Source organism: Pholis gunnellus (genome assembly GCF_910591455.1).
Source record: "Pholis gunnellus genome assembly, chromosome: 9".
NCBI lineage: Eukaryota > Metazoa > Chordata > Actinopteri > Perciformes > Pholidae > Pholis > Pholis gunnellus.
Window position 1 is genome coordinate 8911537 of NC_136535.1, and position 13449 is coordinate 8924985.

Sequence of the window (13449 nt, forward strand, 5' to 3'; positions counted from 1 at the left end):
TTCTGCAGATGGTGACAGTCTTGTTGAATAATTTCCGCACTGCTTCAAAGTGTCTCTCAGTCTCAGTTACAGATCCTATGCAGTGGTGTGGGTCCACTGCCAAAGTGTGCCTATTGTGTATGCAAGGAATTCTAACAACCGTTTACTTTCAAATATCAATATTTGAATATTTCCCACCTTGATTCAACACTTGATTCTTGAATTTCACTTTCACAAGTACTGAAAGATAGCAATGCTTGCTTCTTGAGGGTGTTTCAAAACTGCTCACTCTATGAGAGCTTAATGTGGTTGCACACATAAATATTAAATCCAGGACCAACACAAGAGGGGAGTGCTATGGTGAACACTTTGGGTGGCGATTCCTGCATCTTTTTAATCAAAGTTGAATAACCACAGCCAAAGACTCCCTGTCTGAGGTGGTATGCTGCGGCCTGTGGCTTTGATGTTTCTTTAGCAAAGGAAACCTTCTTGGTAGGAGGAACAAGGTGTTGACTTATTAGGTGAATGAAGAGGTGTAGGAAAGTGTTATGTGCTGGGTGTATTGCATGTGCTGTGGTTGGGAACACAGCCCATAAAACATATGGGAAAGTGTTCAAGGCATACACTTATTTTTCTTATACTAACTTACTCTGTATTTCAACGCAGACATAATACACCTTTTCTTAGTTTCTGCTGCCTTCAGGTTTTGATATTGCTCAGCTTTTCCTCTTTGTGTGTCTCCAGGTTTAAAAAGAAGGAGCCAAAATGAAGACAGCTGCCAAGGGTTTTGGGAAGTCTATAATGGACCCTTCGCACCGTGAGGGTTGGTGGAACAGAAGGATTGTGCTAATGGTGTATGTGGCCTTGGAGCTTGTAACAATTCATTCGCCCGTGGTCCGGGGCACTCTTGAACTACAGCTTGATGAGGAACAGCCAGCAGGCACAATTGTAGGTGACATCAGTGTGGGACTTCCTCCTGGCATCACAGCATCCTTGTACTTCATCTCAGACCATGAGGGCACCGGCGTTGGTAGTGATTTGGACATAGACGAGAGCACAGGCATTATTAAAACCGCCAAAGTTCTGGACAGGGAACTGAGGGATAGATACAACTTCATTGCAGTCACCATGACAGGTGTGACCGTGGAGGTGACCATCAAGGTGAATGACATCAATGACCACGCCCCGACGTTCCCGAGAAAAAGGGCCATGTTTAAAATCCCTGAGCAGACAGCCATCGGCACCAGGTTTCCTCTTGAGCCGGCTGTTGATGCTGATAACGGCCAGCTTACAACACAGGGTTACCTTATCAAAGATGGAAATGTTGGCCAGGCATTCACCTTGGAGACCAGGAGGGGAAGCAATGAGGTTCTTTATCTGGACTTGGCGGTCAATGCCATTCTAGACAGGGAGAAAAGATCCACATATACTTTATCTCTGGAGGCCTTTGATGGTGGTTCCCCCAAAAGGACTGATCAAATGACATTAGATATTACTATACAAGACATTAATGACAACGCTCCCATTTTCAACCAGAGCCGCTACCATGCCATAATATCAGAGAACCTCCAGCCAGGAAGCAACATCCTGCAGGTGTTCGCAACAGATGTTGATGAAGGAGACAATGGGATGGTGTTGTATGAAATCAACAGGAGACAAAGCGACCCGGACCGCTACTTTGTCATTGACTCTCGCACGGGCATCATCACGCTCAACAAGCCGCTGGACTTCGAGATGAGGAGAGTGCACGAGCTGGTGGTCCAGGCGCAAGACAACGCTACGCAGCCAGAGGTGACCAATGCCTTCGTTACCATCCACGTCAGAGACTACAATGACAACCAGCCCACCATGACCATCATCTTTCTCAGTGAAGATGGATCTCCCAGAATCTCAGAGGGTGCACAGCCAGGCCAGTATGTAGCCAGGATCTCAGTCACTGACCCAGACTATGGCGAGTACGCCAACGTCAATGTGTCGCTAGAGGGAGGAGATGGAAAGTTTGCTTTGACCACTAAGGATAGCATCATCTATCTGATCTGTGTGGACCAGATTCTGGACCGTGAGGAGAGAGACAACTACGAGCTGAGGGTGATGGCAACAGATTCAGGCACTCCTCCTCTCAGGGCAGAGTCCTCCTTCATCATCCAGGTGATTGATATCAATGACAACCCTCCTCTGTTTGACCAGCCAGTGTACAGGCAGGTGATCCCTGAAGTGGTGTTCCCAGGGAGCTTTGTATTACAGGTGACAGCTAGAGACAAAGACCAGGGGCCTAATGGGGACATTAACTACAGCATCCTACAAGACCATGGCTCTTACTCCAACTGGTTCAGTATAGACTCCATTACGGGCATTATCACCACTCTCTCCCAACTGGATTATGAAAAGAACCCCAATCCCAGTATAACTGTGGTGGCTACAGATGGAGGGAAACCACCCCTGTCCTCCACTGCTGTGGTAAACGTTGTGCTTCAGGATATAAATGACAATGAGCCTGTTTTTGAGAGAAACTTCTACAATGTGTCCATCAAGGAGAACACAACTCCAGGGACCTGCATTCTTGAGGTAGGACATTTTCTTGCAGATTTTATTCCAATAAAAGTTTGTAAATTGATTGATTATGTAAACACACTCCCACACTTTAACGCTGCGCTCATGCAAGAGTCTGAACTTAACTTGGTCGCAATTGTGAAGAGCATAACAAATGGAAATTCATAAGAAAAATAGAGGAGGACTTTGCTGATTCCTTTCATTCCTCTACAAAGATTAATTTGGAATGGTAAAACCGTTTAAATTGCACTCCCTTAGTGAGGATTTACCTGCGGTTTTGGGCCAACATGATCTCCTCTTTGGCTGTCCTCCCCTTCACCTCTCAAAAGGTTTCCAGGGTAACAGAGGCAGTGTAAAGTCCTCTGTCAGCCCAGGCACAAAGGGGTTTTCACATACTCACAGGCAGAGACAAATTCAGGGCTTTATGCAAAGAAATAGATGTCACTTCACTCTCAAAAGGCACCTTAATTAGGCTAGTTGAGCGTGAGAAAAAAATGTCTATAGATGACAAGATGAATTAAAGTTCAAACAAATTACAGCACCCCCAGTTACTGCAGTCCTGTGTCATTGAAACATATTGTTTTCTCAAGTTTTTTTTTGGCGATCTTATAAAAAAGGCTGCTCATCAGTTGTTTTAATACTTTAAGTGATTCCTCAAGTCAGAAAGCTTTTTTTTTCTCACAAGTACAGACTTTCATACAGTTCTCACAAGTGTCTGCAGTAGTATTGAATGAATCAAGGAGTTGGATGCAGAGTGCAGTTCTGACAGAGGGCCTAGCAGACGGGATCTTGGCCCTGGGTTTGGCCATGGGAGAGGGAGGGGTGAAGGGAGATGCTGGCCTTACCGCTACTACTGGCTTGAATGCAGAAATAGAAGCTTCGAGGGCTCCTTGTGGGAGGTCCCCAAATTATAAATCACAGGAACCATAATGGATAAAGCAATGTACTAAAATTGACTGTGGAATCTTTTTTTACAGCTCTCCAAAATATACATATTTTAAAATGATTCTTTGGCTCACTCTTTTCAATGTGGGTTGAAGTTCATGTTCTGAAAACCCATATTTGTTTTTCAAACTGGTCAGAATTTTGTCTTTCCTTAGCTCTTCCCACCAAAGGGCATTACTACCGGCTCTCAAACAACTCTCAGAGTATGACACATTGATCAGTGGCCTCACAGGGTCCAAGTATGAAGTAGTTCTTTAAAGCCACTGCTCTCTGGCCTCTCTTGGGCCTGTCTGGATGCTGACGACTTGTGTTTGGCGGCCCATGTGAGAACAGACTGCTCTTACTCCGGGGGCCAGCTCTACATCCAAACATCTCAGCAAGACATCTGATGACTGCCTTTTTTTCTCTGCAGATGAAATTACCTATGTCCCCTTTTTCCATACACATTCTATCTAAAAAAAGATTACAATATATATATTGTGATAATCAATTCAAGCGTTTGAAGTGTGTTGATTTTTTCCCCCTTCTCGGGTCACCAGCACAGCAGTTTGTGATTATTTTTATGTAGTCTGGCTCCACAGTGCTGTGCCTGTGATATTTTGTCACCTTCTGCTGTATACATCACTTGGTTTATGAATGACTTTAAAATGAGATGTGTGGAGGGGACAGATAAAAAAAAAAGGACTTAAGCCTATTAACAGCAATCAATCTTGTAATTCAATATTCAAGATGTACTGCAAAGAAAATAGGTCATCTTTGAAAGAGGAAATCAAATACGACATGAAAAACAACACTTTAAAAATCACGATATGCGTTGTGGAATGTGTTTCATTGGCCATTTCGAATTTTCTTCTTTATTATTACTTTTTTTGGATGGTGTAGAGGTCTAATATATTTGTTGGGCAGGTCTGATACCATAAGGGAACCACAATACCAAAGTAGCTTGCTTTCCTCTTTGCTTTCATCTATTGTATCTATTTATTTGGCAAATGATGTTCTCTTGCACCAATTCATATCTCAGTTTTACACCGTGGATTGCATTCACTCAAGATGTACTGTTACACTGTACACTGCCTGCGTGTGTTTTATTACAAATGTGTCTTCACAGAATAATAGGAAAGGGAAAATCATTACTTCACGGTCATTCATTAGGTAATTAAGCAAAGATGCATTTGGTTCCTGACATGGAGGAAGAAGAGTAATACAAAATGTCATTAGGGATAATGAGGCCCATCAGCCAGCCTTAATATCTACAAATTCATTAAAGCAAAGTCTGGTTGTTTTGGCCTGGAGGGTTATTTGCCATTCACTCTCCCTATGTGTTATTTCACTTGTGAAGTAATGAAGCTCTCCAGTTGGCAGAATCTCGCATTGGGGAATAATTTACACCTCATATCATTGTGGTTTGTGGTTGGTTTGGACTGTGTCTCTGCTAAGAATTGTCCCTCTGTCTGTTTCGGGGGCCCGTTCTGGCTCCAGCAGAAAGTGGAGAGGGGGTCTCCAGGCAGCTGAGGGGGAAATGAGCCCTGACAAGAGCTGGCATGAGTGGCGGAGGTGACATGGGTAGGGGGGCTTCCTCGTCTGTCTGTTGGTCTGTCCCACTCCCAATTCTTATCTGATCTCACTTCATTTCTCATTAGCCGGGTGTGAAGATAGGCCCGACCTAATTTTTAAACCGGCCTCCCCCATGTTCATGACAGAATGGGCCACTTGTCATCGCTGCAGCCCCCTTGGCAATATGAGACCAATATTGATTGCTGCGAGTGAAGGAGCAAATATTTTTTCCATTTTTCTTTCTTGAAGCTGTAAAAACAAACTTTTACATCTATCAGTTCCTTTGCCGCCCAAATTGCTTCCTGTCTCAGTGATGTCTTGGCAATCTTTTGACTAAACACATCACTTCTCTTGAAAAAAAACATTGGTGATATTGTGTAGGATTGTTATGCTTTGGCTAGGATTTCTGGTGTGCAACATTGCAAAGCCTGCTTGTTTTTAGTTTAGATAACTGCAGATGCAGAGTGCCACTCAAACACATTCATTATTTCTCTGGATTCTTGAAAGGCAGCGTAGTTGAAAGAGATACCTCAGTGAAGTGGCACTCTGAATCGCTTCTACATTCCTGCCAACATAAAAACAAAATGGAATACTTATAATTGCCCTTGAGAGAAAGTATGAATGATTGAAAGAATGTATTTCTTTCACACTAGTCCCTCTATTTCCACAGTCTTTTTGTACTATAGAGACCACCTACTAGTGACCACCAGGCAGGTGCTATAACACTGATTCCAATACCTTGAGCCATGGTGTCCTTGAGCTTTAATTACCTGATGAAAAAAATGTGGTGGGCAGTGTAATAGTTTTCCTAACCCAGAAATGTTAATAATGCTCGCTGCAGTACAGGCAGCATAAAGAGCTGGTGTTTGCTGTTTAATTGCAGGAGTTGCTTTTGCTCTAGCTTCCTTTTTAGAAAGCCTGCATTGCTGAAGTACATTTTGCTTCTGACAATCTCTGCCTTTCTTCTTTTGTGTTAGAGAAGACCTAGATTACATTCCCTGTAGATTAGACCTACCTACTATTCCTTCATGTTAGAAAAATGTAATATCATTTAGAAAGTTACTCTCCGACAGTTAATTGTTAAAGTTGACAAGCGCAAGTGTCACCTGGGATTAGAAGCAGAGACCACTTGGAAAACTACATTTTAACATATATGTTTTGCAGGGCACTGCTTCTTCACATAAAGTTTTTCCTCTCAGTGTTTTAGCTGCAGGTCTCAAAACCACATTTGCGAGCAGTTCACCATATGCATTTTCACCCAAATGTCACCCATACTGAAGTTCTGCAAAACTTCCATGTAAAATGCAACGACCAAATAAGACTAACTATGGTGATAAGTGAAATTGCCAGTTTCAGACTGGTATTTTTGTACACAAATCATGTCATCAATTCTCACCAGACCTTTTTCTGGGGATGGTTTGTGTCAAACGAAATGTTCACTTGTCTATTTTGATACCAGACTGGCCTGTCTCCCTGTGAAATTGGTTTAGCTTGAGGAGAGCTGATTCTGCTTTTGGTCTCCCCTCTCTTTTTATCCTCCTGTTAACTACCAAGCGTCGCTGTGGCTCTGCGGTATAACAGCACTTTCAGGGAATGGTAAAATTGCAGGAAACTGGATGTGCTACTTAATGTTTCCGAAAATGTAATACTTCCTTGAACACTTACTCCTGGGCCTTGCAGGGGCACTGAAGCGAACATAAACACTGATGTACATCAGAATAGAGTGTGGGTGTCCAGGTCAAAGTTGCTGTGCTTGAGACAGCTGAACGCATTTTATTGTGCTTAGACGTCCATCAGCAAAATCTCTGCTTCTCTCTTTCCACCCGCACAGGAGAAGGTGAAAGCTGCGGTAACATATTAATGTTATATGGTTGAATATAGTAACTGGTAGCAAATACTGTTTATTAGTAGAAAACCCAAGCTGTGGATGTTTGACCACCAAACTGTGAAAGAGAATAGACGGACCATTTTTTTGTAATTGTATATAAAAAGTTACTAAATTCTTAATGTCCATCACTCTTTCCTTTGATTTGATGCCTCAAATTGCCGTGTTGTCCAACCAACAGTGCAAAACCCAAAGCTATTCAGTTGAAATGAGAAAAGCAGCAAATCCTCACATTTCAGAAGCTGGAACCAGAGAACATATTCTGCTTGATAAATGACTTAAAGAGTATATCATTCACAAAGTGTACTGTACATTGGCTAATTAAAATGTTCCAGCAGTAGTATGCCTGATTCTGATAGCAGTTTTCCTTGGAATAATTAACATGGTGTCCTTTCATTATTATCCAAATAACTTGTGTTTTAAACAGTAATGTATATATGTAATATTGTTATACTATATTTTTGTACCTGTTGAACTCTTAAATTATGTTACTGTGTCATACAGGTGCAATCGCCAGTCCGTGATATTTTTTAAAACATTAAATCTGAATTCTTTGTTGGTAGCTGTCTGCTATGTGGGTGCCGAGTGGTAAAGCAAGCAGTATTTACAAGACTTCAGGGTGACTGTAAAGGGTCAGTACAGACTGTGATGAAGCCATGCTAGGTGTGAGAGATTAAACTCTGCTGGAGGGGTTTCCGGCCCACATCTGGCAACAAAGGAAGATGGACTTATATGCATTTCTCAAGGGACAAGACATTTCATTAGTAGCCTATACAGTGTGTCTGCTGCTGGTGAGGCAGACCTCTCAGCACCACTTCTAAGTTTCTATGAAAGGATGTGAGTGTAGTGAAAGGAGAGTGAGAGAGGGAGAAAGAAAACAGTCGAGAGTCTCCAGAGGGACAGTCAGCCTCTCGCAGCTGTGACAAAGCTCAGACTCAGCAGCTGGATCCAGCTGCTGATCTCTCCTCTGACTCTGAGGGGTGAGATCTCCTTCACTCTTCCTGTCTCTTTGTCTCCGCTAGTCTCTCTATATTCTTTCACCTTGTCCATCCAGACATCTTATCTCTTCTCACTTCCTTTTCCCACACTGTTGTGTCCTCTCCGTGATCCAATTACACCTCTTCACTTCCCCCTGTTTCCCTTCGGAGTGGTGACATGTGGATCGGAGCAGGTGAGAGCAGCACATCTGCCTGCCTGGAGACACTCGGGCCTCCCTAGAGTGATGCGAACACACTGCCTTGTGGGTCCCAGTCAGCCCAGGCCCAGGCTTATCCAATTTGATGATGCAAGAAAGAAATTTGTGTAAATTACCAACGGAGTGAAGTCACACTGCAGGTGTGTGTGTGCCTTCACGGTCACGTTGTCACAGTGTTGCGTTCAGGCTCAAGAGGAGCTCTTTTGCTCGACCTTTGTAAATAGAGACAATTATTCACTTTGCCTCCCTCCTCCTTTGAGACGACTGAATGGGAAGAGGGGAGCAGGCCGAGAGGCTCGCTGTGATGAGGGCTGCCAGGCCTTCTGCTCTCACAGCCCGTGGTCCCCCTGCACATGTGCGAGGCAGTTGGCACTGCTAAACAAGCTGGGCATCAGGAAGCATCATCTGCTCGCGATATTCATTCTGTTCCAAAGCAAATCTGTGCTAAATCAGCCATCCAGTCCCCTGCTGTCCATCAGAAGCCACCAGACCGGAAAGCAGACGCTGATTGACAGCTTGCCAGGTTACAAAAATCAGTAACCAGGAAACTAGGTCCCAAACAAACGGCAGCCAATCATTTCTTTAGTGTGATGATGAAGTGCAGGTATTGTGATGGTAGTCGGCAGCATGTTGTGTTTTAGATTCATGACAAAACTGCCTCTTCCTAGAAAAGCATGCACTATATATACACAGCCCTAACATATCTTAACCACTGAGCAAATTGTCTCTGTATCCAGAACTTGACTGTTACAAAGAATGCATCGCTTTAGTCTGCCAGCAACCTCAGCCCCCCTTTTTGCTCCAGCCTGGCTGCTGCACTGAATGCCAGTTGAAATAACGGTTGAGAAGAATGTTACCGAGCCCAACAAGCTCATGGAAAGAGTAGAGCATTCAGCTTCGGGGCGCGTGGTCAGATCGTCCTAATCCTGCTGTCAATTAGATCAATTTTGGTTTACGACCAGGTCGGGTTAGGGCTGTGAAGGTGGCTGGGCAAAAGGATTTGTCAAAACCTCAGCTCTCCATGTGACAAATAGGTTATAGGGGGTGGTGTTTCAGGAAAGAGGTGGTAAAACAGGGGGAAACATGCAAAATACAAACAAGGCCAGAGGAAAATAATTCAAAGCCAAGGCTATCTTTCTGTGTTGTCAGGAAAATGTGGAACTGACACTGTTAGAGCAGAATGTTTTGCAGATGCTTGTTAACGGTAAGAATGCTATGAAAGCTCTCAGCTCCTGTGTGGACCAAATTAGTGCCTGGGGCTGAGTATTGAATATGACCGGGCACCTTGTATCAAAAATGCTTGATTATTTGGTCTCTGATCACACGTTTTCTTAGATTTAAATGTATATTTTGACAATTTCAGCCGACATTTCATTAAGCCAAAATTGTTGTACGGCTGCTTATTTTAAGACAACATTTAACATTTGAGAAGCTTGGTGCTTTTTTCATGTAAGAAGTTATTTTCTTACATGGAAAAAGTCAAACATAGAAAAACATAGTTGTTAAGTAAAGTATTAATACGTATTATTGGTATTTATATTTAGATTGTGTTCTTTTTCAATTCAAGGTAGTCATTTATCAAGCAAACATGTATTTTCTGGTACTCGTATCTGGCTCTGTTCTAGTGAGTAGGTTTTTTACAACCTTTGTAAGACAGACAAAAAGATAGCAAGAGGGAGCGGGCGACAAACCACACGGAGAAGGAGGTTTGTGGGGAGAGATGCTCCACTTTTACATTGTGGTTGCCCAACGTTGTCTGTCTTGGCTTCAGACAGAGAGGCACCCATGCCTGCTCCAACCAGACTCCCAGTCTGTGTGTACTGACGCTCCATGGTGGTCCACCCTCACACTGCTGGTTGCATATCTTGAAGCCTTCGCCACATCTCGCAGAAACGCCCCTCTTATTATAAGGGAAGACATCTGTTATGCCTTATCTATTCTAAAGTAATGCATTCACCCTGCAGATTAGTTGTAATAAGGAGACAACTGCTTAGCTTATAGCTGCCTTCCTCTGAGGGCTAGAAGGTGATTTAAAGACTTAGCGGGGGAACTAGTTACCACAGAGTTGCGTAACTCATCAATACGGCTAATTTGGTCTGGTGCTGCAGAGTTTATGTTGAAAGTGGTGTGCTGCATCGTTTAACCAGCGCGTTGAAAGGCCAAGTCTTTGTTTAGATTGTTGTGTAGAGCCTGGTGCTGTGAGGAGCCCAGAGGCAGCGTGGGGAGCAGTGGGACTCTGCTGTAATTAGGCAGAGCTGGTATGCAGGAGTGAAGGACTCAAGATGTGTGATGTGGTATCAGAAAAGGCGAACAGAAAGCCAGGGACTGGGGTGTATGTATATGCGTGTCTTGGTATAGACGGGGTTTTAGGGTGGAAGAAATTCTCTAATCAGTTGCCTTGAGGAAGTTTCCTCCCGGATTGGTTCACAAATGCATCTTGTGAGATCCAAAGCATCAAAACAGGAGATTTAAGAGTGGGGAAATGTATGAAGCACATGTGATTGTGGATGCCCAAGGTCAAACTAAAATGATGCACATCAGTGCTCTGCACCACCTTTCGATTCCAGTATAGGTTGAAGGCTGGACATGCAGCCAATATGATCCAGTCGAGGCAGAACCATATTGAGTTGCAGCACCTTGGAATGTGAAGTGAAAAGTACTGACCTTACATTTTTGTGTTTTTACTGAGAGTTGCCTGTGCACACTGTACAGAGGCTCTCTTTCAGGCGGGGCTGATCACCCTAACAGGATCCATGAAAAAGATATGTCATGGTTAAGTGCCCAGTAACAGTATGCATACAGCGGCCTCTGCAAAGTCAACTCACCACTCAAATGGATGCAGACAAGGAGCTGGTCAGTAGCTGGGATAATGGAGAAACAAGTTGTTGATGCTTTCAACAAACCAATTCATCATGGCGATGGCTGAAGGCATCCAGACATCTGGTTTCAGAAGCCGTCTCCTCTCCAACCTGGCTGTGTCTTTATAAAGGATCCCTGGAAATGATGCATAGTGTATCAGACTCCCAATCCAACCACAAAAGCTTAATATTCCAGTGGCATTTCTGTCATGTCCTCTGGATTCATCTGCCATCTTTACAACCAAGTAACCTTTTTAATCACCTGTTAGCTCAGTGCTGCTCCAGTAACAGAACACTTTCAGAGGTTTATTTTTTGCGTCACAGTTTTGGATGGGCTTGAGTACGACCTTCCACTCATGAATTGGGCAGTGGTACTCGCATGTAATCTCACAGAAGAGGTCTGTGGGAGCGTGCAGATGTGAATAATATGGAGAAAATTGAAGAGCCACCTGCTCCCAATTTTTACTATCAACAATGTATTGCTTAAAGGACCTGATCAGCCAAGACAGCAGACAAGGTGATTAATGTTGCAATTTGCCTTTTGTATGTGAAGTCACGGCATGCTGGAACAACACTGCCTTGGATTCGGTAGTTTGTCTTTTTAACTCTTTATTTATTCAGGAGAAGTCAACCAATGGCTATTCGATTGTATTGTTTCCTTCCTGCGTCCCATTCATAGCTTTCAATTACTCCCACAGACGTCTACTGCTGGTCACTGAACAGCTTTTGGTCAAGAGCACCTAGGTGTTGAGGGAGGGTAAATAATTATTCTAGTCACATTTTCACAGACATTTTCCCAGTCTCTCGGTGGTGCGAACTGTCCCACGTGGGCCTGTTGGTCCCCTGGCAGATTAGACAACACAGTGAATACAGGACACAGGCAGTTTCATCATCACAAGTATAACAAAAGCTTTGATTAATTATAAATAATGTTTTCAACCCAGGGAAGCTATATTGAGTGACGTTTAAAGTTGATTTTGACAACATCTGAAACGTGTTCTGGGCTTAATCCAATGGATGTGTGGTCTCCAAAGCAAACAGAATGTTTGATAAGACAGTTGAGATGTAGAGTCACTTTCTGCATGGTAGATAATAGTACATGCAAAAATGATTATTTCATGGTCATGTTTTAATGTAAAGTTTGATACATTATGATTGCACTGCATCCCTAAAATGTAACCCTCATCAGCACTATGAGCAACCTGTAATGATCCTGGTGCCTGAAAGAAATTCAAATGTCTGAGAGGACTTTAAACATCCTAGCTCTATCAAGCACAAAGCATTTATAACTAATTTGAGTCTTTAAGCTGTAGCTTGAGAAGTTAAACGGACTGTCACAATACTTTGGCAGTCACCTATTTGTGGTCAGCAACGATGTGCTAAGTATATCATGCAGGAGAATGATGAGAAAATGATGAGAAAATAATAAGGCTCTTTTTTTCTGGCTTTAAATCTCAGCTAGCTTCATTCAGCGCTCTTCCCCTGTCACCATTCCTGTCATCGCTGCTACTGCACCATTTTTTATTTATGGGCCTTCCTTTTTTACCTCAAGCATACTAATTCTACACTCTAATAGGCTTAGTGGTATCTATGCCTTTTTTCTTCTCTTCTTACTGCGGAATCATCTTTGAATTATCATCCCCCCTCAATATGAAATGAACTGCACAGAAGTCTTCTGCTCATGTAACGTTTCTTAACATGGGGCAACGTTTTCTGCAGCCTTGTTTCACTTTGCTTGTGTATTTCTGAAAGGAGGGCTTTCTTTGGGAGACTCCTCTGAGCTTCTCTCCCTCCTGCAGTTCTGTAAATGACTTGTAAACAGGCTGTTTAAGTGTGAAGTCACCCTTCGCCCTGTTGCTTCCGCTCTTTATTCATCACACTAGGACACATGCACATAGAAGTATTGTGAATGTTTTTGCTAAAGACCCGGGGGAAGGGCACCACTGCTGTTATGGGACTGGGCCAAGCTCTGACACACTGCAGAAAGTTGTTAGTGCACGAGAGATACGAGAAAGAAATTATTTAGAAAAAATCAAGCAACCCTTTTAGTGAGACCAGTTTAACATGTAGCTTGTGATTGATTGTCCATGATTTAAAGCTCTGAAATAACACAATCATTTGATTATGACATTTTAATCATAACCATTTAGGCCTATATCTACATAGTCAACATGCAGCTATTCATTATATAAAGTTTGAGCTTGGAGTTTCTAACATTGGGCAAATGAGTAAAGAAAAGAATAATTTACATTACATTACAATGCTGAATGAAAAACTGAGCAGAAAAAAAGGTCACTCTGACCTGCACTTTTTCGCAGGGACATAATCAAGAAAGTATAAAATGATTGAAACAAATGAGGAACGTGGAATACAAAAGGTTGAGAAAGAAAGCAGATGCTGAGGGGGGAAAGGAGGAGATTTACCTCATGCAGTGTGTGCAAAAGTGGCGTGCAGATGAAGCTCAACTGGTGGTTTGTTACCAT

The 13449-nt window shown here is 43.0% G+C and overlaps 1 protein-coding gene across 1 annotated transcript in view; it reads left to right on the forward strand.

Moving 5' to 3' along the window:
* Positions 1-744: 744 nt before the first annotated feature.
* Positions 745-13449, forward strand: part of LOC306701033 (protocadherin-16-like) — a gene marked incomplete at both ends in the record, with an annotated part of 67100 nt that continues 54395 nt past the window's right edge. The window contains one exon of the mRNA XM_079166254.1: positions 745-2544. Coding sequence (XP_079022380.1) covers positions 745-2544 — 1800 coding nt within the window. The remainder of the gene's footprint in view (positions 2545-13449) is intronic.